The sequence below is a fragment of the Melozone crissalis genome, unplaced genomic scaffold, assembly GCF_028551555.1.
Source record: "Melozone crissalis strain CALT ecotype California unplaced genomic scaffold, PUWL_Pcris_2 ptg000027l_1, whole genome shotgun sequence".
NCBI classification, from domain to species: domain Eukaryota; kingdom Metazoa; phylum Chordata; class Aves; order Passeriformes; family Passerellidae; genus Melozone; species Melozone crissalis.
In genome coordinates this window covers 10,211,282-10,236,749 of record NW_026535805.1, presented here as the reverse complement: position 1 = coordinate 10,236,749, position 25,468 = coordinate 10,211,282, and the positions used below count along the sequence as shown (strand labels likewise).

Below are 25,468 nucleotides of genomic sequence, written 5' to 3'. Positions count from 1 at the left end.
AGGAAAGGAGTGCTAAAATTTTTAGCTACCCAGCTAAAAATAGACATTAAAGGACATCATTTAGGTCTGCATTAAAATGTGTTTTCTGTAAACTCATTTTTCACTTCTATTACACACTCATTTTATTTACAGATTAACAAGATATGCTTATGTAACATGGAATAAAAACACAGCTAGAGGCAGAAATCAAACTCAAAAAACAAGGACCTATTAAATTTACCATGGTAAAACCCTCACTGGTACTGAAACACCTGCTTTCATGTTACCTGGGTTAGCAGCTTCCTGTCCACTGGATTAATCAGCCTATCTCCTTATATGAGGTAATTTTGCTGTAAATAACATCTAACCAAATTAATTTGCAGCCCTTGTGAGGAAGTTCTGTTACAGAGACTTGGCAGCCAGTTCCACTTCAAAGCAGAGAATACCTTCTCATGCTGACACAGGTTTCTAGTATCTATAATTCTTATCCTGTGAAAGGGTCAATGCTTCAGGGAAACCATTTATGAACCTCTCATCATTGTACTAGAGTGTTCTTGGTACTGACTTTCTTCAGAGCTTTGAATCTAAAACCAAGCTTCCTTGCTCTCTCTCACTTAACACCATCTCCATAAAAACTTCAATAAATCTACATTCTGTTTTGACCTAAAAGCTCTCTGAATGCTACTGAGCAGAGAGATGATGATCCTGCATGTACCACTCTTCTATTATTCTCTGGAGTAATGACTGAAACTGTGAGTGTGAATGACATTAGGGAATATTTCAGCACTCTCACCTGCAGGAAAGAGTCAGTGCACTGCATGGATGGGCCAAGACAGGTTCAATCTCTCCTTGTATTCAGTTTTTGAAGCCTGTGCCTGCCCTGAGACCACAGCTGACTTCAAGGTTCAGCCTAGCATGATTCATTCCTTTCTCAGATCCACTTTTTGTTGCCCATTTGTGCTCTCTTGCAATACTGTCCAAACTATTCTGCTGTTCTTCCAAACAACTGCTGTCCTGTGGCTATGAACTCTTCTGTCTGGACTTGCAACAGGACTGATGCACCCATTTTAATGCTGGGCCCAGTCCCTGAGAACAGCATGCCTCAGCAGCATTGAGAATATTATTAACTTCTATTACAAGCTCCTAGTTCTTTCAGCTATTTCTGCTAGCATTTAAGCTCACTACAGTGAAGATCCTTAATCAAGTGAAAATTGCCCAAAGCATATAATCTACTTGCTCTCCAAAGACCCCTAACAAATGCACAGACCAAGAGCAATTCCCAGAGCACTGACAAAGCTGGGTGTCCTACAGTCAGCACCTTTATTTTGTCCGAGATAAAATGATTTGCAGAGCTCTGTTAGGGAGTCCATTAGGGGTGTAACAACAGTGTAACCCAGTCATGACTGCATCACACTGTTGTCTGAGAAACAGAGCTGTTCAACATCACCTTTAACACTGACTCTATTCCCCACTTCAAAGCAGTGTCAAGAGTGATAGTGCTTGTCACTGCAGCAACTATTTTAATTCTAGCCTAAAGAAATCAAACAGATTTGAAATGTTTTCTGCAATGTGAAAGAGTTAAAATTTCCTTACTTGTGAATCACGTTTGGTGTTATCCAAGAGGCAGCACTGAACTCCCACAAAGTGGACTGCTCCACATCCCTTGTTGTGTGTGCCTGATGCATCTAAAGCACCCTACTCTTGTCCCCCCAAAAATGTTACTGCAGAGTGACGTGGCCAGGGTAACAGCCAAATGCCCAGCAGGATGGGACAGTGCAGAGCAGCCCTTCACACTCAAGGAGGTGAACACATCTGTGAGGGTGTTGGAAGGTGATTTCTGTTCCCCATCATCTGCCTTCAGGAGTTACTAATGCTTGTTACTGCAGGAGTCCTTAGTCAGCTGGAAAGACCACTCTACCATCAGCAGTGACTACTGAGCTATTACCATGACAAAGGGTCCCCCCACTGCCTTTCCTTGCTGGCAGGTAAGGTTTAGTCGTTGTTCCATGCTCTGACACCACCCTGCATGCAGTAGCTTGACAATTCGTGGCAGATTAGGCAGAAGATTCCTCCAGGCATATCCTCATTACAATAATTCCATCTGATGAAAACGTTTGATACAGAAATGAAGTACAGAAAATGCTGCTTGTTCCCATACACCTGAGCTCAGCCACTTGCTCTTTTGAATGAGGCAACAGATTTATACCCTCTCTTTGCCTGCAAACTGAATTCCAGGGACTGGCTTCAAATTCCCAAGCTTCAGGTCACAGGGCCTGAAATGACCACCTGGCTTCTTTATTTACAAATGCAGCATTAGAGTGAAGGTTTTTGGAAACAGCACATAAGTGCCACAAGCTACCTTCTATACTAAATGGTGCAATCAAAACATGACTAACAGCCCAGTTAAGTATAAATTCCTATTTTCTGTCTCTGGTATGAGCAAATGTCCTGCCTCCTTCATGACTGTGTACATTTTATCACTTGTCCAAACTTACTGAGCAGCTGAGGAAATGTTACTTTTCAGTACCCTCAGTCACTCTCTGGCAGTGCAACAGGTTTCTCTCCATCTCTTGGCAAATTTTCTACAGAATGCTAAACAAAAGGCATTGGTAGCTGCTGCCTGTTTCCATCACAAGTGAGCATTCAAGACACATGAGAATGTTTGCATGTCCCAGATTTTGAGAAAAGCTCTTTGAAGATTGTCCATGCCAAAGAATTACCAGTCCACAAAGTTTCACATCCTGCTCCAGAAATGAGAAACATCCAGAAGGCTCAGGAATGGAGGAGGCAATCCCAAATGCCCTGTACTGACATAAGGCTGCAAGACCTTTTGACTTTTTAGATTTATTTTTGACAGAAAATAAAATAAATCAAACTTGAAAGTGTAAAACAAAAATTTTAATCCCTCTTGAGAATGTTCAGATGAAGAGAAATGGGGAATTTGGTGATCTTTAGTCTCTACCACAAGTCTAGAACAGACCTTGCTGAACCAGGAGGCTCAGCAGAACTACTGCTGGTTTCTTAACTTCATTTTCAAGGGGACAAAACCAGCTCACTTTACCATTTCTATCACCAGATGAAGTGCTCCTAGTAAATAAATACTGCAGAGGAGCCATCTTTGCAGACACCTTTATTCTCCTCAGAAATGGAAGTGCAATATAGGACTCCCTCCTGTTCCCCCTCACCAGGCTCCAGCTTTTCACAGTGCTTTGTGTCACTATAAAGAGACACAAAAATTAGCAGCCTTTACAGACCTCAAGAACTCAAGCAGTGAATGGGGATATTCTAAACTTGAAATTCTAAAATTTGGAAGCGTGTAAAAAAAGAAATAAAAAAATTAGAATTGGTTCAATAACCAGTGATGCATTACAGGACAGTATCTGAGTATCTGACCCAGCCATTCTGGCAATATCAATGAAGATGTCTCCCCCACCTGATTAACACCTTTAATATCAGGGCTAACAACTTGTGGGGGCTTAGGACTGCTAAAAGCTTGGAGCAGGACAAACACTGCAGTGCCCATGTGCAGGCTGTGCAAACACAAGCTGCGCTGGGTGAGCAGGGGGCAGCAGGGGAGGGCCTGGCTGCACCCCTGGCTGCTGCCAGGATCTGGCTCCATGGCTGCAGACCAGCACGTTGGAGACTTCAGCCCACTGGCTCCAGCAACACTTTCTCGTGGAACAAAGCTCATCTCCTCTAACACAGCTTTATCCCAGGAACTGGCCCATATGGAATAAAACAAATAAATCACAAGTGTTTTGCGAAAGGGAAAAAAAAGTTCCTGCTGTACATAACTCGGGGGAGCAGATGTTTTTCCATTAGCTCACTGTTCTCTGCTGCACTGGCTCCCTTTGCATTTCTTGTTTGTAGCATGTTCAGTATAAACTATTTTTCCTAGGTTAAACTTCAGCACGTTACTGAGACGGCAGGTAGCCCACTCCAGCCCCACTGTGAGTACATGGAATAGTATCCTTGTCATTTTTCTCTAAATCCTCCTTTAAATTAGCCTTAGGGTCTACCTGGTGAGGTTCACAGGCTGAGCTTAGCAGGCATTTAGCCAAACTTAGATCAAATTACCAGACCTACTTTGCTGTGAGTGGCCATATTTGGTAAAGTATTGGGTTAGTCAAGAAGCTAAATTGTCAGATATAAACTACTAGTAAAGACAAACAAAGTGGACCTTGTAGTTAAAAGTAAAGCTTAAAATAATACAGTAACAGGAGCTAGAATATTAGAACTCTTATTAAAACTGGCTTGTAGCATTCTAAAATGCTCTGTATAAATACAGCATATGGTTATTACTGCCTGGAAGTATAATCACACATACTTCAGATAAAAAATCATTCCAGTTACCCTGAGAGCCTAGAACTATTAACACTATTTCTTTCCAATACTGACATGCTTTGCTCTTTGGGTCAAAAGTGATCTTATAAAAATGCTGAATGGAGGTAAATTTTGGTCATAAATTTGAACAATTTCAAGTATATTTTCTTTAGCCAAACAGCATGACTATTTTCTAAACAAAAAGGAGGAGTACTGGCATGACTGTTAGAAGTACTAGCTCTAGTAATCTCTAGGATTCCCCTTGCAGCTCTTCCTGAAGGAAGAGGGAGGAGTTAACAAGCTTTACCAGGGCCACCAAAGTTCCTTGCCTCTTCTCAAACTTGAATTCATGCTCTCAGCCATGAAAAGCAGAACAAAGAGGAGCAATGAGCAGAAGGATTGCATAATGAACACCTCTCCTGGAGCTGCACCACCACAGCATGTGCACTGTAGCACTGTTCCTAAGTACTCCCTGAAATGAGCTGTTTCTCAGACATGGGGCCAAGAATAATGTTTAGGCTCATAAATGTTAAAGTGTTCCGAGATGACTCTCTTTAAGCAGCCATTATATTCAAGAGGACTAGGGGGGTTATTGTTAAAAGGGACCAGACAAGCTGTGCTAACAATCTCTGCTGCAGAACACTTGGAAATAGAATATGCCTGTTAGTATTCCAAGCATGCCTGCTGCAGGGGACGTCTCTAGTCTTTGAGAACAGCACACTGCTCTTCCAAAGCTGTGACTACCTGTGCAGAAAACAGGAAGATGTGGAAGCCCACTAAGGCAATGTGCCAAGCTCTGTGCTGCAGATGACTGTACTCCCAGGTGGTCCTGTAAGAGATGGCTGGATGTAAGATTAACAGTGAGAATTCACAGTTTTATTTTGATGCTTGAAAGAGAGAGGACTCTTTCTAGAGACCACAGATCCATCAAGCAGCTCTTTGTTTACAGGAGGCTACAAAAAATTACCTTGCCAAAGATCACTAGGCATTGCTGCAGGGAAAGACAAGGTACAGCCTCTGTTATAGTGCAATGCATTTTGATTTGGCAGCTGCACATCCAAAGATGGTGCTTTATTGTCTTCCCTACAAAACTATGCTGGTCACAAACCCAGAAAAATGACAGATAAAACCACTAAGTGTATGCTCTCTTGTGGGGAGATGTGATCTTTATCACAGCATAAAAGGGATTAACTATTTGCACAGGGTTCACAGCCTTCCCTTCAGCCACTCTTAAGGGAACACACATATTCTCATAAAGCTAATTGTGAAACCTGTTAAGAGAACAAGGGGTCTCCAGCTTGGAGGGACTGGGGACACTTCTGCACAAGGCAGGAACTCCTACTGCAGCTGCAGCTGGAGGATGATACACACTAAGGATTCCCCTATGCAAGCGTCACTGGATAGGTACCACCCCCTAAGAGTCCCTTTTGCAAGTATATGTGCTGGTGCTGTGGCCTGGCCTGGCTGCTGGAGGGCTGTAAGAGCAGCCCCCTATAGCTGTGGGATGGCTGGGTTTGTGTGCCTCTTCCCAACCTCACTGCACAAAGCTCTAACTGGACCAGCTGGCTGGTACCATTACTTTTCATGCCCTGGGATATGAGAAGGCATGGCAGCTGCAATGGCTCTGATGGCACCCAGACACCACTGCAAGCTGGCACTCTCAATCCCTGCCCATGCACAGAGGCACGGCCAGTGTGTCCTGTGAGTGTCTGGGAAGGACGGATGCTACATTATAAATTCACTGTAGTATGAGGTTAGGAAATTGTAATCACTTTATCTAAGGATTTATGAGTCACACTAAAAAGGTCCAAGTGTTAATGACAACAAAAACAACAACACACGAGTCATTTCCCAAAGGCACATTAATGTTTTTTCCCTGTGGAGATAGGACACTGAGGTATGAAAAAGTTAGGCAACTTGCCTGGAGTCACAAGATGAGTCACTGATTGAAAAAGGACAAGTCCAAGCGAAACCTGATGAAAATCTACAGCATACTGATGCAGACCTTCCATGAATATCAACTGGCTCCATAGGCAGGCATCAGAATGTTACACTTTGCCTGCTGCTTTCCACAGCCATTCATTTTGGGGTGAGCTGGAATGTAAAACCACCTGACTATCTCAACTTCCTCTAACCATTCATATCTTTTCAATTAGTCATCTATGAATTATCTGTTTTGGAAGGCACTTCTTACAAGTACACTTGTTCCACCTTTCAGACAGGAAAGATCCTAGTAGTGAAGGTCAGTGACACCCTTTGGATTATTCCAGTCATTAATCCCAGCACAAAACCAACCCATTTACAAGAAGTCCTCTAATTATTCAGGCACTGTGCCCTTCTCCACAGAGAGTAAAGACTACCCCAAATATCTGCACCTCTCTTCATCCCTCAGGATACCAGAATCCAGCAGCTTCCACACTACCATGAGAAGAGAATGGCCAGTACCTCAGCAGGAGCTCATTAAGCTGCATCCATAACAATAACTGACTTCAGTAATGAAATTACAAAGCAGTCACAGTACATGTTTTCAAAATATCAATCCTGAATCGAGTCCAGCTAAAACTAAGCATGAAGCAAAACAAAGGCTTACAAAGTGATAAGAGGGAAAAGTTACAGCATATAAAAATAAATTCTATCTAAAAGAATAATTAACACCTTTCAGAAAGGTACTCTATTCACACTGAAAAGCAATCACAGCAATTCACAGCAAGCACTAGGTCTTTATTGCTTTTGTCTTTTCAGACAGTAGCAAGAATGTAAACTGCCTAGAGCTAGCTGTAGGATGATGGACAACAGACACCTGACTTCTCATCATAATAAACTCCATTTATTTTGCTCCCCACCAGCCCTCTCTGCAGCCTTAAATCAGGAATATAAACTGAATAAAGCACGATCTTGCTGGTGATTTTGAAGCCCACAGCACATCACTGAAATTTACATCCACACAAGTCATTAATGTGATTAACTTAAAGGATGATGCATTCTATAAGGTGACTTCTTTGTTAATATTAATCAAAGCGTAGCAAAACCAATGTCATATATTTTGTTCTAGAACTAAAGGCTAATTGGAAGGAAATTACCCACAAAAGCTGTGAAAATCTTTGCTGTAAAGTAGGGTGAGATTGCCAGGTCTTATGTGAGAGCTGTCAATTGCATAGATTAGTGAAATGAGAATTTGAAAGGTTCCCCTGCACGAAGAATAGAAATCTATCAGCAGCTTTCCAGGGGGTTCTGCTTTTCTTTCTGCATTGCAAATGGTGAGACATCTAATAAGCAATCACAGCACTCAAAGGTAATTTCAAGTGCGCAACTGTGGGCCCAGTTATGGAAGAAAAACTGTCTCCTAAAAACAAAATTACAGGCTTGGAACTCTATCAGTTCTGAAATGTTGGAATGCAAGCAGCAGAATGTGCTGGGCAACTCTGTTCCTCAACAAATGTCCTACATAAAACCCCTCCATGGGTTTGGAGATTGCTTGTGGGTAGAGCCTCCCGTCACTGTTTTCCCTTTATGTGCTCTGTTGCAGCATCTTTGCATTAGTGTCTCAAACTGCTACTCAACCTACAAGACCCTGGGAGGTTCAAACAGTCAAGGACAGTGGAGAACATCCTATTTCTAATAGTTTTCACTTTCATTCCTCAGCAAAGATTGGAATGCTGAAATCACATTTAAGACATGGTTTGCCCAGTCTTATCACAGGGAGGTATTTAGTAAAAGGAGAATGAAAATAATTGTCCTTATGAACTACCATTTGTTAGTGAAGAACTACGTGTCCTCTTTTTCAAAAAGCATATTATAGGGATGACTAAACTTTTCTGTGTGTTTTGGAAAAACAAAAGTAAGCTGAGAAATCACACTACTACAGTATTTTTTTGGGTCATAATTAAATAAGTGGTTTTTCAAAAATCATCTGGGATAGAATAGCAGATTTTCTGCTGGAATGGAGTCATTTTCAGCTCATGACTTCAACTACTCTGTTAATACTTATGTCATTTGATTCATCACTGGGGGGAAAGAGGAACTCCAGGTAGCTCAGGACTTACCAGCTTGTAGCCAAATTTGTTCAAGAGTTGTCCAGAGCTTCACAGGTCCCTGCTTCATTGTGCTGCTCTGCATAGTTATTTCAGACATGGCCTGTTCCAGTCTTGATGCAGCAAGGGAAGAGGCTCGTTGTGAACCTACAAACCAAACAAACTATTATGTATTTTATACTTATTTATGATATTTCCTTGACTTGTTAAGGCAGCAGGTCCGATCCTCCACTCACTACATTGGTTTTATGTAATAAGAACACTGCTGAATTTTGGCATGACAAACTGAAGAAGTATGTTTTATAAAAGGTTAATTTACTGAAAAAAACCCCACTAAATTATCCAAGAGCTGCAGCTCAAACAAGAAAATTAAGAGACAGTAATTTTATAAAGGTCTGCTTAGCATTCATCAAGGAAGCAACCATATTTTGCTCGTTTGGGAAGCAGAAGTCTAGCATCAAATATTTTCCACAAATACCCATTTTATAAGCACAGTCACCATACAATTACAAAATGTGCCCCACTAAGGTAAAAAATTCATACAGCATGACAAGGTAGCTTAGCCCCATTCACACAGCACACACATTTCAAGTGACATCAACATTGTTCTACTGATTTAGAGGCAGGGTGGTTTTTCATTTAACCTTGGGGAGCACAGAGTTCAGAGCTTTGACTGTATTAACCTTTAGTATGCACTGTAACATTTACGCAAGAATAAAGTATTTGGCTCCCCCACCTCTGGGACAAAACATCACATCAAAAGCTTATCCCAGGAGGGCTGCATGGGCAGAAACCACATTCTCCAGTACAGCAAGTGGGATTATACTGGTGAGCCAACCTCTCAGAGGGGTATCAACACGGTAGTAACAAAATAAGAAGCTACAAATTGAGATTTCAGAGTTGGCTGTGAGAAATAAATATTTTAGTACACATAGGTTTTAATGTGATTTCACGGTTGATAAGCTCTTTCTCTGGAGAGCTGCTGTGACTGAAGCACTTGTGTTGATTAGCATTCCTCTTGAATCTACCCTTACAGGCTGACCTCATAAACCACAAGATCCTAGAGTTAAAATCCCGCTTTTTCTCTCCCGCAGCCACGGGGCACATGCACTTAATGGTCTCTCTGAGAGGGACAGCATCCTTTTCCAGCTGGAGTGTGCTCAAGAGAGAGAGGGCTGCCAAACCACACCTCCTCACCAGCACACCAACACATCACCCTGTGGTCCCCAGCCAAGGTCTCCTGGCCATCTCTGGATGTGAGCAGGGACCCAGCCTCAGGCAGGCACAGGGGAGGCTTTGCTCTCCTGGCAGGACACGGCTGCAGCTTCTACTTAACCCGAGGTGAGCGTGTCAGGGCTTGGGAGAGACCACAAGTGCAACCCCAGGCTCGGAACTGCAATGGGAAATATTTGTCCTATTATCTCATCGCTAACTAATGTCATTCATTTCAAGCAGGAGGACTTAAAAACAGCCCTGCAGCAGGCGCCTCCCACAGCTCCCTTGGAAAATGCAAATGTGTTCTTCTCAGATGCATTTCTTAAATTCCTACATATTTGCAAAGACATTCCTGATCTAATGTTCCAAGAGATGACAGTGCAGTAATGTAGCAATTGCAGCTTTAAGGGTATGGGCAAAAGCCATTCAGCTTTGCAGGAAGAATTTATTGTATTTACCAGTTTATTTAACTGATCCACCTTCAACCTGTTTCACTGCACGAGATTCCTCCCCTGCCTTGCCCACTCACACTCCTCTCCCCCATCCCTATCTCCACTAGTGAGAATTTCACTGAAACTCTCAGAAATTTAAGTCAGACTAGAGCTGTTTGACACAGGCAAAAACTATCAAGCGTTTATGCCCAGCCATCTAAAACACAGACAGCTTCTCTGCACTGCAGAGACAAGAAAATGGACACATGAACAGCTAGTGATGTTATCAGCAGAGCTCTGAAGCTAGGGCAGACCTCTTGCCTTCTAGATTGGCAAATCTGGAAAAAATTACATGCATTTTGTGGATTGTGCAGTCAGGCTAACGAGATTCTTATATTAGCATGTTTGAATGCAACTTTCAGTACCACATTTTCCTGCCAAGGCTGCCCTCTCCCAGAGAAGCTTTGTGGAGCTGTGTTTCTTGCAAGCATCCAAATGTAATGCTGAGCTGTTTGCACTGGGTGGGCAGATAGGCTGGTACTTATTCACATCCTCACAGGGCTCAGGGAAATCCTCTTTTCCTTGCAAATCAATCCAAGAAAACTAAATCACCTTTGTGCATTTTGGAGAGGTTCACATGCTGCCTAAGCAGACCCACTTAGAATCTACTAAAGCATCCTTCCCTCACAAAGCAGACTTCACAGGAATATAACAGCACAGTTGCTCTCAAAGAAACCCAAGTTAGCTGCTCCTCATCTTATCTTCATTAGCCCAGTAGTTCCCTGCCAAGAGGGGAATTTGAGACTGATCCTGCTCAGTAAAGTGGGCATCTGCACAGCTGGACAAATGAGACCCAAGTTATTTAGCAATTTACATGGAGGCTCTTTTCTTTTATCCCTTGGCAATCCAATCCTTTGATGTTTACTTTCTTTTCCTTCTTTTCCAGCCTACAAGAGGAAGCAGAATATTTTAGGCAGAGAACATGCCATCCCTGCTTGGCTTCAGACACAGATACACTCCTTGCTCTGGACATGCCAGATGAACAGGCTCTCTCAAACCAGCCCATCCTCCACTTTTGCCACCACTGTTCTTGTCCATCTCTGCTGGGATGCTCACAGCAGTTCTCCTTAAAGCTTGCCTGACCAAATAAACTCTGTAAGAGAAGGATTTTGCCAGCCTGGCCCTTTTGGACTGAAAGGGGCTCAGCCACATCTCTGAATCACAGGCAAGCAGTACAGTGCCCCTGGGGGTGGGCTGATGGCTACTGCAGCCACAAAAGAGTTTAACACACTCTGTCCTGAGAGGGGAGATCAGCATGTGTCACACCGGCAGGACTCTGGCCTTGGGGAGGGGGGGAGATGGAAAAACTTCAAGCAACATTAAAAGAATTATCTGAATGTCTCATTATAAGCTATCTCCTCTGAAAGAAACGTGCTAAAAAACCTCCCCACAAAACCTGTCTCGCAGAACTTTAATGTCATGCCTCAAAATACATGCAAATGTTGGCATACGAAGATATCATATCAATTTGTTATTTTAGTGCAGCCTCTTTCTCTATTTAACTGCTCTACCAGACAGAATATAAACTTCACATTTTACAATAAAACCCTCCAAACATTTTGGAAGTAACTCATGAAATAACAAACTAATTCTGTTGTGATGAGCTCTGCACATAAGCCCTACAAAATCTATCCAAATAATTTTAAAGCACTGTTCTAGGATGTTTTAAGACCAAAAAGACCAAGTTTAATATTTTGCATTTACGTGAAAATTGCTACCAAAATAGAAATGTAGCTCATTAGATTTACTAGGCTTATAAGAAACACAGAACTCCCAAGCCTAAATCACTTCAGGCAAAAGCATTATAAGATAAGACTAAATCAGAGAAAGAATGAAACGGCAAGGCAGCTGACTGATATCAGTGAATTTAGTTAGGAACACTGCTTCAGTTAGGAGAAGATGAAGAAAATAAAGAGGAATTAATCTTTCTGGCAGCAAACCTAAATTCTGGCACAGCAAATAATCTTACTGTGGTCTAGCTGAGGGAGAGGCCAGTGTCAAAGCCGGCCCCAGTGATGAGCCCAGAGATGGCAGAGCGCCTGCGCAGCGCAGCAATGCTGCTGCACGCTCCCGGGGGATTGCACAGCAGACAGCACTGCCGGCTCCACAGCCATGCAGAAACATCAGACTGCTCCCTCCTTCCAAGCAGGCAGCCCCAGCCCCAGCTCTGGGGAAGCACAAGGGCAAGAGGGAGTAGAGCTGTACCCTCCAGTCTCACCCACTACTCTTCAAAGAGGATCCCAACAGGAGAGCAGACCCAGGTGCTTCCCTCCTGCAGATGGAGAACAGCAGCACCCAGAGCCTGCAGAGAAACGAGCACAGAGCCCTGCTGAAACCAGCCAGTGCCAGCCCCACACTTATGTGGGTGGTGTAATTTCAGTTCCAGCTCCTTTCTTGCATTCATTGTGGGGGCAACCATGTTAGCATGGAAACCTGGATTCTCAGAGTGGAGGAGGAATATATTTCTTGGCTAAAACCAAATTGCATTCAGTGCAAATCACTTTAGGTGCATGAAAAGCTGATTCAAAGCTTGTACTTTACATTAATTTGCCCTTTCTGGCAGGCAGCACCATGGCATACAGCACAATTAAGACTCAGACAAACCCTAATTCCCTACAGATCCATGAGATTTATGTGTCAGGTTTTTTTTCTTGTCCATTTTCTGAGTTTGAGGTTCACTTTCTTTGCAAGTGTTTCACCTACATCCACAAGCATAGGCATTTGATTCCCTAAAAAACCCTCCAAATTAAAAGGCAAGTTTCTCACATTATCATCTGATTTTGAGCTAGGGTTTTAGAGTAGTACCAAGTATCACAAGACTTACAACAAAAATCACAAGTCAGCAGCACTCTCTGAAAGCTTCCTTTCCCCTTTACTGCCAAGATCAGCTTTGATGTCTCAGTTACTTCCATCTGAGTCTATCTGGTACTGTGAATATGTATTTACAATACAATAAAGCATCACAAGGTTTATGCACAAATCCCAAAGCAAATCACCATCTAATAGGAACTGACACTCTCACTCTGCTTTCCAAAACCAACGATAGCAGCTGGTTTGATTAGGACATCTACAAAAAATTAAATGAGGAGGCAGGCTGAGGAAGGGAAGGAATAAAAAATAAAAAGAAGGACAGAATTATACATCTCAGAGAGCTTAGTGAAAGAAAGCAGGAACCCCTCTCTGTGTTATGCGTGGGGAAGCCAAGGTACAGGCAAACCACAGGGACACATTCTGCAGCAGAGCTGGCCATGGAGGCAGACCTGGACCTCCTGACCAGCAACACAGATGTGCACAGGCCCATCACCCTCTCCAAAGAAAATGAAACATTCGTTTCTCACAAAAGCATGTGTTTAGAACAGGAAAGCACAAACCTTGTTTCCTTACCAGAGTCAGTGTCATGAGCATCTGGCAGAGTGAGATGCAGTCCATTATGCTTTTTGATTACTGGTGTTTCAGTCACACTACTTCCTTTCTCAGAGCCACTGTAAAGAAACAAAACTGTAACCTGGACATCTCTCAGTGGAGAAACGTTTCCCTCAAAGCAGGCAATAGTTTAGCTGCCACGGGAAGTGAAAAATCAAGGTTTTCAGTTGTGAGAAATCATCTTATTGGATGTATTAACATCTGCCCCACTGCCACTGGACAGGAAGCTCAGAGACTGCCCAGCAGGGGCGCAGGGCACACACTGGTATTTACTTTATTTGGCTATAGGGAGTCTTTACAAACCACTGGACAAGAAACATGTTGGCAGCTAGAAGTCAGACCAGAGGAGGCCCACTAGCAGACCCAGACCCAGCAAAAACCATTTCTTGGGCTTTTCTGCAGAATAATTTGTTCACAGGTCTACTGTGCTGATCCTTTTGAAAAAGACCAATTACCACCTTCCACCTGGGTGCTAATTTGTTCATATTTTCATTTCAAAGGGCTTATTTTCTCCCCTTCCTCCTTTGTTCTGTTCAAAAAGAGGAAGAAGATAAAAACTACCAGATAGCACTGCTTTGTGAAACAGGTCTGCTTATGAAACTCTGGTCTGTTCTTCTACTGGACTTCTGTCCTCACAGGAGAGGCCTTACAAAGAGAAATACACAAAAAAAAAAAAATCATGTAATCATGTGGCTAACAAAAAGTCACTTAACACAGATCTCTTGAGCCTTCCTGTCACCACATAGTCTGCCACCCCCCAAGGATCAGTGGTGATGATATCTCCTCTCATCATCCATTAAGGGATGAAATACCAAAAGGAAAAGTGACTGCCCTGGCTACTTTTTCTGGCACACTTCCAAGCCTGCAGCTCAGCCTTTGGACAATATTCTTTCCAGGAAGCAAGCTGTCAGAGAGACATGATTGGTGTGGATGCCCCCATCTTTCAGTCTGAGGAGTCTTTGGTAAGGATAGCACAGAATTCCCTTGAATCTGCATTGATCTAGTAGAAGAATTAGCTTGGGACTGCTGTTTGGTTTTAAACACAATTATTCTGTTATCACAGAAAACAACAGCAAAAGACAAACCAAGGCTTGCCCTTCCCAGCTAACAATCTAAGACTGAAAGCCACTTACTGTCATTCATCATAATAGCAATCATATTTACAGTAGCTAAATAACCTTTTACTTGGGCTTTGGGATCAAGCATAATGGTTTCTGTTAATGCACTCTGAATTCTTGGGCACTGGACTGCACCAATCTCTGTCCTTGAATGGGCCTCCCTTGTCTTCCATACTGGTTTCCACACTGATAATTCATTTGAGCCTATCACATAGTGACAGAGAGAAGGGAAAATTAAATTGTCTGTCCTATGCCTCAGCCTTACCTAGACAGGACTGACCCAAATGAAAGTGCCCTGGCCAGAAGCTGCTGGAACTGGATGGACAGCTCAGTCTTACTGCTGTGGATGGAGGAATAAGGCAGCTGCACTTCCATATATTACTGCCATGAGCTTAATGCAGCAGCACTACCATGGAATCACTGCTCAGGCACATGCTGAAACACTGAAACTCTGGCTAATACACCGTACTCCTCCTCTAGGGACAGGTGAAGAGATTGGAAAATCCCAGGGTGAAAACCCAGTGTAATACATTGTGCAAAACAGCCACTCCCAAAACTCTGTTATCCCAGAGAAGGGCTGAAATAGAACTACCCTTTAAAAGCTGCAGTACAAAACCTTCAGCCAGGAAAGCTTTTTGATGCACCATGGAAGGGACAGGAGCCAGATGATTTGCTTTCTACATACAGCACTGGAAAGGCTGACAGTAGGACAGCAGGACATCTACTGCCCATGTTTTTGAAAAGTAGTTGAGACAGTGGACAAATTGGTGACAAAAATGCTGAGCAGGACACTTGGTTGTGAGACTGCAGAGGCACCAGTTTGTCAGAGAGAAGACAGGGGACTTGAACAGGCCATATGAATAGCTGCTGGGGATAAAATACTGGGCCTTGAGAGACTTTTTGGTCTGTCAGTCACAGTAAGATTGTAAAGCCAGCAAACAGGCCAGACAAATGCAACTGAAGTGCCATTTAATTGTGTAGGCAATTATCTACTGATTGAACCAGTAAGGAGTACTGGGTGCAACAGCTCTCAACTTTGTGTAAATGTAACCTTCTCTTTTGCAAGAGGTCCTAAAAATGCCTTTGTCCAAGTCTCACTGATAAGAATTCCCCTTAAGTTCCTCTGCCAGCCCTACCCAGAATACTTTACATATTTGTTAGCGGATACTGCTGCAATTTGCTAAATACAAGGGGCTTCCTGGGTCACTGAATCCAGTCTAAAACTGCAGGTGCCAAGTTGATTCTTGTTACCTTTCCAGCAGCATTCCATAATAAAAAATATCTTATTATGTGTTTTTTGAAAAAAGAAAAAAAAAAAAAAAAGCCCTGCTGGGAATAGCAGTGAAATGTATACTAGAGTTTTTAAAAGCAAAAGCAGAGCAATTCGTTTTGTTTAAGATTCTATGGCTAAAGCTTATCAAAAGCCTCTAAAGCTATCACATCTTGGGTTTTTAAGTATAAGAGCCAAAGCACAGCTTGGGATCCAAATGCAGTCCAAATGGCTGAACTAGTTATTTGTCTGTTTTCCAATGTACTCTCTACAGTCTCAGGCTTGCAGCCCCCCCTTACAAGAGTAAATCTTCCTCAGTCATAATTGTTCAGCGTGGATTTGATCAGCTTCATGAGGACTACTCATGGGTATAAAGATTATTCATGTGAGAGGTACAGGATTGAATCCTTAGCTAAAGATACTAAGGCCTAAGGAAATCAATGACTTAAATCTGTAAAAGACCACTGCTGCTATGTAAATACCTTGATGCTTTGTCTTTGGTTTGCTGCTCATTAGCTAAACCAACAAGAATTACTAAGAACCCCTCAAGGACAACTTGTACACAGACATGCACCATTCTGTACATATACTTCTGGTATTTATAACACTTATGCAAATGCATACAGAAATTGGGGAACAACTCAAGCTACATCACCCTGCTGTCTTGGTTGCTGCCATCAAGCATGCTGTCATTCCCATCAAACACAATCCCTGTGGACATTATGGGCAAGGAATCTTGGTATAATATTCCCAAGACACTCTACACTGATACCTTGACTAGGGCAATATCCTAAGGGTGTGGGAAGGAAGAAAACCCAACTCAGTATCTTCCACATTTTCTCAACTTTACCTTTCAGTGGGGCAGCAGATGAAAGGAAGGAAACAGGGAAGGCAGCATTGTGTGAATGCAGATTTAGTAGGACAAGGGAAGGGTGAAAGATGCTACATCCTTCCTTTCTTTCCTTGCCCAGTTAGCACCAGGCTGTGCAACCAGCGTGCAACTACAGCATATGAGTTTGGCACTGTGCCTTTCCTTGGCTTACTCACTTCAGGACTGTGTCACCCCCACACATTCCTGGGTGGTGCCAGCTACTGCAGACTGTGAACAATAGCTGATGAAAGCTCAGCACTATTGGGGAGAAAGAAAATCTGTCCTCCATTCTGGACATCCAAGTATGGATAGAGATGTTTAGACATTTGGTTCAGAAACCTGTGGTTCAAACTGCTTCTTCAATATTAAAACATTGAGGTTTTGTTGTTTTTTATTTTTTTTAAATAATGGCCATTAAAATCTTCCCTTTTTTTTTTAATCACTGATAGAAATATTACTTATCTTTCAAACAGTACTGTTTATCACCCTTCTTGCAAAATAACTCAAGTATCTAGAAAATTGAAAAAGATAACCATGTTACTAATTACAAATCTGAACTTGCTACAGTGGAGAAAGCCTACCTGTGCTGTAAAACACTGTATACCATCTGCCACATCTGCAACATATGTCTGCATGTCACCAGAGCCTCTTCAGGTCCTTTATGTATCCATTCCAGTTTTACTTTGGTGAAGAGTAAGCTGCAAGATGAAAAAGAATAACTCCTATTTTATTGGAATCTCATAAATGTAGAGAATCAGTATCACTCCGGCAAGATCCTGGCAGGCAGCATTTTCACTTGCTTTGTACGTGCAGTAATAAAAGAAAACACCACAGCACAAAACATTTCATTTGGCTCAAGTTTGATTCCCCACAAGGAGATGAGAGGATTAACAATATTTCTCAGCTGCAGTCAAATCTGCGTCACAAAGCTGGCAGGACAGTGTTAAAAGCAAAGCATTGCAAAGCTAACAAGGTGAAACATAAACTGAATCTCATTTTATTTTGGACAATGTTAAAACCAGGAGAAAACAGAATTGCTGTAATACATATGCCCAGGCTGTTTTCTTAGTCTGGCGTCTCCTTATAGCATTGGCTTATATAATGAATTTCAGACAAAAACCCCAGCACACTTAACATACACAGATAATTATGTAATGCCTCACAGGAAGGAAACACTTTTTCTTAACCCCAGCTGGCAATCATCTCATGCCCCCAGGCAAGACAGCTGATAGCCTTGTACATTCTTGTTCTAGGTAGTGGAACTGCTGCTACTATTCTTATACCTAGAGAAGACGTACTTGCACAGACCGCTGGAATTCAGCAGAATTGGGTCACACAGAGGTTACAAGACAGATTTGGCAATGACACAAGCTACCACTTGCTGCCAGCATGGCTTTTAATATCATCCTTCACTACACCCATTTTATCTAAATTGTGAAGATGATATAATTTATTTCTTTTATATTAATGAAAAACTTTAAATGTTTTCATTAAGTCCAATATCAACACAATTTTAATTCACTTGATGTGGTAGCAATTAATCCACTGGAAGCACATATGTGAACATACATGCATACAACAGTTGAACGGTAAAAATCCTAAAAACAGGTTTGTGAATGTGACCTGCAGGCTCCTGAGGAATCCAAACTACTTCAGAAAGAGACAAGAGCAACTGCATATACCGTGTTAGAGAAGAATTCACAGCTGAGTAAGAGATCCTTCACTTGGAATAATTAGAACTCTATTGCCAAGACTGTGTAGTGCATATCTACAGGAGTGTGCTAAAATGGGAGTTTCATTTGGTACTAACAAACATCAGGGCGGGTATTTTTGGTTTGGGTTTCTTGTTTGATTGGTTGGTTTTTCCTTGGGGGGCGGGGATGGTAGTTACCAAAATGTAGCCCAACTGTATCAACTGCTATAGTGAAGTCTGCTCATGGCAGCTACAATTTGACCTGGTAGAACAAGCATTCCACGAAATTCCTCAGGTACAAACTTTGACTAGCAAAGGCAGATCAAGACTCATAATCAAGGGAATTTGTCTTCACCCTTTACAATTTAACATCCCTACTCTGTATCTTTGATGCTCTTGTTACTGGTGTGAGCAAAACAAATATTGGTAAGAACATAATCTGCTCTTAGGCATGCTGACGCCCTAACTGGGAGGAAATGCCTTTATGATTCAGGTATTTGAGGCTAAAACAGACTGATCAAAATTTTGCTGGGACAAAGATGTAACAGTGGATGGAAGCACTGTTAAAAAATAAGTCTGAATTCAAAGGAGTGGTTAGCAATGGAACTGGTCAGTGATGCCTGCTGCTCTGTACTCCCTGTGAACAGGGCTCATAAGAACAAAGCCTGTATCAACACAACAGGATATAGAATCAATCACTTGGGTATAAGGAATACATATCACACTAGAAAGGTGGGAAGTTACATCATGGAGTGCAATGGTATTAAAAAAGGCATCAAGTTCCTGAGCAACAATGCAGTTGAAAGGTCAAACAACCCTTAGCATCCATATATAGAAATATAATCAGGTAGGAGCTGGAAGACATGGCTATTCTTGATCAGAGCATCAGCAAGACATTTATTACAATTCTGTTTCTAGTTCTTGCCCTTTGATTCCAGAAGATGACTAAAAATGGGATATGGTTCGGAAAATGGTTATGCACGATGAAGTGAGGGCTAGAAAAATGTATTTCATCAGAGGCTTGATAAGTTCAGTTTATTTGCTTTAACCAAGAAGCAGCAAAGAAATTGTTCTGCCCCAGCCTGCAAGCATCTACATGAAGTCTCTCATTGTGAGTCTTTGATGTAAAAGAAAAGACAGACAGAATCTAAGAATTTGTTAGAAGCTGAAATCAGTCAAATGGAAATTTCTAAGTAAATGCATTCACGTAACTATCAAGGAAAATAATCTTTGCAGCAACTACCTTGTGAGAACAGTAAATTCTGTAGTCATTAAAGCCTTTTCAGCAAGGCAGGATAACATCTGGAAAGCAATGGTAGTGTACAAACAGAAGCTGTGGGTTTGATGCATAGGCTCATGAGTGAGTTCTTTGGGCTGCAATGTGCAGAGGGGTGCACCCTACGTCACCCTCCTTCCAGAAGTTACTCTATTAAAATATTCTTCCAGTCCCAGAAGCAAGCACATTGAACAATCCATGCTATTTTAAACAAACAGAATAATTTTTTAAACCACTATAAACTTTCAAAATTAAAGACCTTCTAAAGCACTGTACAGCCCAGCCCTCCTTGCAGCAGAACAACAGTGGTCAAGAAGACCAAGGTTCAGAGACCAGCTGTACTTCATTCCAGAACAAAGCCACACTTCTCAACATGGTAAGATACCACTCAGTATTAATTAAACAAACAAACCTATTAACATCAAACTCCAGGACAAGATGGCTCTATTAAAGGCTCCTTCGTCTTCCATTAGCAGGGACATAGATGGCTTATCAGCAGGGAAATAAAATCACTACATAGTATCTTTACACATTGCAGTTAAACATTAAAAAGACAAAGGAATCATTTCATCACTCTGCTGTTTACTGCTTACAGTGAGTATATGTCATCTGCTCTGGATGAAGATGCAATGTTCTATCTCAGGAGAGAGAACAACTAATGAAACCAAGGAAAAAAACAAGTCTCTCACAAAAACATAATGAAGCCTCAGCACAATACTATCAGGAGTTGTAAGGCACAGGCAGACTACAGGATCTTGGAGATACCATGCCCTACTAGCTGTTGCAGCAGTTCACCTTGGGAATAGTGTTATCCATGTTATTGTGTAGTCTTATAATGAACCAAAAGATAAATGGGAGGAATGTAAGAAGCAAAAGGAATCAAACCATACCAGTGGCAGTAGCAAACAATGCAATTAAACATGCTAAGTAAAAGGTGGAAATACAAACAGGGTATCAGGCTGCATGTGCTATACACTTTTAGTATTTCTCAGCTTCTAATAAGTTTTGTAACAGTGAAACCAGATAAGTAAATACATAGAGAAAACAGTGAGGTAGTATCACTATCTCAAGCTTATAAATTTATTACTTAGCTAGCACTCTAACTACATATAAATCTAATGAGCATTGTGTCCTATCAGTGTCTGCACCCAATTTCAGGGGCATAAATAAAAATTACTTGCATACAGATTTCACCTTATTGTATTTCTTAATATTGTTGTGCATTTGTATGATGCTTGTAGTATTAAGCAATGTAGACTTTTAAAAGGATTCAACATACAAAAATAGCCCCAAGATTATCAATATAGTCATGGGTAATTCTATTAGCCTGTGAATATGAAAACAGATTTGGGCTAAAGCAAGTATATAAATTGCTACTACACAAGCATAGGAAAACAGAGCAAAAAAACCCACAAATCATTCTTGTAATGTGTGTGACTTCAGGGACAGTACCAATGGAAAATAACCAGTACAACCAGTACTTAGTCTTGATACAAGACTCTAAGCTCCCTCTCAGAAGAGGTTTTCTTTTGTGGTGCATGTGGACAGTATGCAAAGGTTTTTTTTCTCTAATGGAACATCAGGTTATTGCCACAAACAAACACACTCATCTCTCACTCTAGCACATTAATTCTGGCAAATTAAAATCCGGATACAGCCAAATTTGGTGAGACCTTAAGTTCTGAAAATTCAAAATGAATCCATAATGAGGTTTCCCAAGCATCAAAACTTCAGCAGTACAAATTACCATATCACTGTAATAGGTCACGCCTTGACAAAAAAGGTAGAGACTGGAATCTTGGAAGACCTACAAAAATTTTCAGAAGCAAGCAAACTACTTCGGTGGATTTCAGAAGGCATTTGACATTTGTTTTCATAAAGACTGATTTCAATTGCTTATACTCATGATATCTCAAGGCCTGGCCAAATACACCTATCTAGCACTTCCAAGAGCCTTCTAATGTTACATGGCTAAATGCTCAGCCTTTAAGTTCTTTAATATTACCATCCATGAAGAAAAGAGGCAATTCTTACCCATCCCTGAAAATTTAATTACTGAGGTTTAATAGCTAATATTTATTATCAGAAGATCTCACAAGTGCATCTGTATATCATAAATGCTTATGAGAACATCTGTGAAGTTGTAAGTTGCTGTGTATAGCAATAATCAATTGAAGACTTTATGGATGCTCTAGGACTTTAAAAGATTTAATAATCAGTTAATTATTGGGACTTTTAAAACCTGCTTTAAAACGGAGCTCTTAGCATCAAATGTAGCCCTTGTAGTACAGATTTATACAGCATCACAGTAGGATCTGTCTCTTATCACTTGACAAGCAATAAATAATGCCAGTACTATAACAAACAAGAACACCTTCCACTCATTTCAAGGTTGAGAGACTAAATTAGGACTAATGAGTATTATGTAGTCATTTCTCTATATATTTTGCCATTCACTGTCTGCTTAAAACCCCTCCAGTTTTTGAGAGCTTGTCAGCAGCTTCTCAAAGATCTACATGTCTTTGAGCTTTACCAGATCGGTGCTGTCATTCCCCAAAGTCTTTCATTATTCACCCAGATTTGTCTCCTACACACACAGCTGCTGGGTTATTTTGGATTCTGAATGCAAAAGAAACAAAACAAACCACCAAAACATGCAGCAGTGTATCTTAATTCACCAGACAACTGTGTACATAAGTATGAAGCTCCTGACCTTCTGCAGCTAACACATGTGTGCTTTGCTCCTCTGTTAAAGGATGCATGTGCCTGCTGGTTTGTACAGACATTTGCTTGGAGATGGAAATCAGTGACAGCTCCAAGAGCAGCAAACACAATTCCAGCGTCTGGGTGATGGGGGTGAAACAGCAAAGTGCCACAGAACAGCAGAGACCAGCTCACCCTATCACCTCTCTGAAGTCCAGATGCATATTCCACACCAGAGACAACGAAAACAACAATGCCACAACCTGGATGGGTGGAGGACCCAAGTATGTCCTCTGACAAACTGCAAGGTGTGGATTCAAACCCCTGACACTAGGATCTTCTTGAACCAGTTTCTTCTCCTTTAAGGTAATGGATACATGGGGAGGATACAGGTGAATACAGGACACAAACTGATCTAACAGAGCTGGAAAGAGGATGAAAGAGACAAGAAAAATGATCAAAGTTTTGGAACTCTTTTGATACACAGAGATAGTAAACAGACTTCTCAGCCTGAAAAAGAGACTGAGAGAAGAGATGTCAGATTTATAAAATCATTAATAGCATGAAGAAGATCAGGAAGTCAAAGCAATCTGTGTTGTTTCAATGAAAAAAAGAATATCCAATAAAGCAATCAAACAGTGGATTTAAAATGGGCAAACAAAGTGCTTTTTCATACAACACAAAACTAAAGTGCAAAACCCATTGCTGCAGGATGTTCTGCAGGAGCAGACACAAATATGTTCAAAAAGGGATTAGAGGAATTCACAGATGACAGGCCCATCAGGGGCATTAAAGACAATCTAATGCAACCTCTGGCTCCAAAAGCCTCTGAGCCAATCTGCTGAGAGAAGCAGGGATCACATATGAGGGGTAGGATCATCCTACTGCTAGGTTTCTATACGCTTTTCCCTGTGCATTCACCAGATGCCCTGCTGAAGCCAGACAAGCCCTTAGTTTGATCAAGAATGGCCACTCTTACATTTCAGGAACATGACTGCAAACCCATATTCTTCTTATAACCCAGATTGTCTAATCTTATTTTATCTGCCAGTGGAACTGCAGTATCTTCACAGAAAATGAGTTACTCAGTTTCCCAGTTATTGAGTTTAGCTTCAGTGGTGAGTCACCCAAACAACTCAATTAGATAATGGATACTCCTTCACCATAACTGTTATGGTTTCATTAACCTTCCTACAATACCTGCTAAGATCCTAGTCAAATTATGAATAAGAAAAAAAGGAAGCAAAATTGGGGAGCTGCTTTTAATCTCCTGTATTTTTGTTGGTAAAAATCAACATCAAAGTTGCTGTCTTCTCAAATAACTCTGGGCTTCTTGCAGTCTCCTGACATTTAAGGGCACATTCTCTAGTTAAATTAATGCCAGCAACTCTGACTGCAACCTTCTTTTATAACTTCATGCTGTGCCATGTTATCTATCACTTTCCCAACAAAAATAAATTGATCATATACTTTTGCAGACATACGGTCCTAATTTTTATGGCTCCCTGCCCAGTTAGCCCCCAATATGAACAAAATAATAAAAACAAGAAATCTGTCACCATGCCCAAAAATTACTGACTTCATCTTCCTAAGCCAGGGAAGCTAGCAAACTCAGAGCTGCCATCTCCTCCTTAATAAGAACACCCTGCTCTGACACCAGTCCTGCATGACAGCGGCAATTTGGCCAATGCTGCTCCACAAACAATGACAGCTACAGTACAGGGTAAAAAAAACTTCCAGGGTGGTAGATTCTAGGCTATTTAAAAGTTAACACAATGGAGACAATTTGCTATATTCAGCCTCTTGGCACAAGGCACCTAGAAGGTTCTTGCACATAGAGAAGGAGGGAAACACAAAAAGAGGTGATCAGGAAAGCCAAGATGGCAGCTCAAACTGTAGGAGGAGACTGCAAAGCAAAAGCAAGGGAGCAGCCACTGGCATGGCTCAAGCCCTGGATGTTTTTCCTGGGACTGCCTCCTCCTGCCAGCTGCAGCTTGCACCTGATGGCAGAAGGGCCTCCTGTCTGTCAGGTGAAGGTCCTGCCCGTGGACTATGCTGCCTAACTCTGCACAGACCCAAATGCCTCTTCCCAAGACAAACACGGGTGTAGCCAGTCCAGCAACCTCATGCCCTTATTTCAGATTCAGGTCCACCAGATTCACTTCTGATACAGAGACCAAATATAGTACCATGAATATTTATGCGGTCCATTCAGAAAGTGCCCCTTACAAAAGGGCGTCTTGTAGCAAACCTCCTTTATCTACTAAACCAAGGCTGGTTGTCACTGAAAGGAAAAGCAACAATTAACTAATGATCTGTAAAAAGCCAAGCTGATTTGCTTGGAAAGGAAAAAAACCCAAAAGACACTGAAATTCTTCTTTATCTTCACCTGTCTTCAGTATCAAACCATATCTAGTCATATCCAAGAAAAGAAGGGGAAAAAAAGGGTGATAAGAATTATTGTCTGCGTTCTTTTTATTTAAGTCATTATTTTTGAATGCCAGACTTGTGGTATGTTGCTTTTTATTAAGAATGTAGGAAGCAAATTGTTCATAGAGCTGATAAAAACACTTGTCTCACCCAGTTCATAGAATCCTTTGGATGATACACCTGAAAAGAGTTTTTAGCTTCCTCTCACCCTAATGAGGAATTGCCAACAAAACAATTTTGTACTATCACAAATCATCTGTATTTCAGTCCATATCTTGCCTGAATAAAAACGCAAAAAAAAAATTTCACAGTTTAAAGTTTTACAGCAAAACTTGGGGAAAAAGTTACCAGTTTTTCTATGAAGTGTGTTTTCATCAAGTTTTTATTTGCATAAAAAAAAATATAAAAATAGGTATCCTTTGTACGAAGAGTGAATTAAATTGTACGTTGTAACACTTCAGAAGATGTTAGGCTAAGGTTTATTCTGCAAGTCTCCCCCAGCATTGTTTTGTGAATTTTTTCTTCTCTGACAGTCTCCACTGGAATAGTCCCCATTGTGCTGGACACTGTTATGAACACATTTGAAAAAACAGAGCCAGATCTTGGGCATTCAAGGCTAGGAGCTTACAGGTCCACCTCCTATTT

The 25,468-nt window shown here is 41.4% G+C and overlaps 1 protein-coding gene across 5 annotated transcripts in view; it reads right to left on the bottom strand.

Annotated features, from left to right (window-relative positions):
- TTC7A (tetratricopeptide repeat domain 7A) overlaps positions 1-25,468 on the bottom strand; it is a 169,869-nt gene that overhangs the window by 41,444 nt on the left and 102,957 nt on the right. For all 5 annotated transcript variants that reach the window (XM_054279311.1, XM_054279312.1, XM_054279313.1 and 2 more), the window contains 3 exons: positions 17,303-17,419; positions 13,424-13,521; positions 8,346-8,480 (listed from right to left, as the gene is read on the bottom strand). In XM_054279311.1, coding sequence (XP_054135286.1) covers positions 8,346-8,480; positions 13,424-13,521; positions 17,303-17,419 — 350 coding nt within the window. The remainder of the gene's footprint in view (positions 1-8,345; positions 8,481-13,423; positions 13,522-17,302; positions 17,420-25,468) is intronic.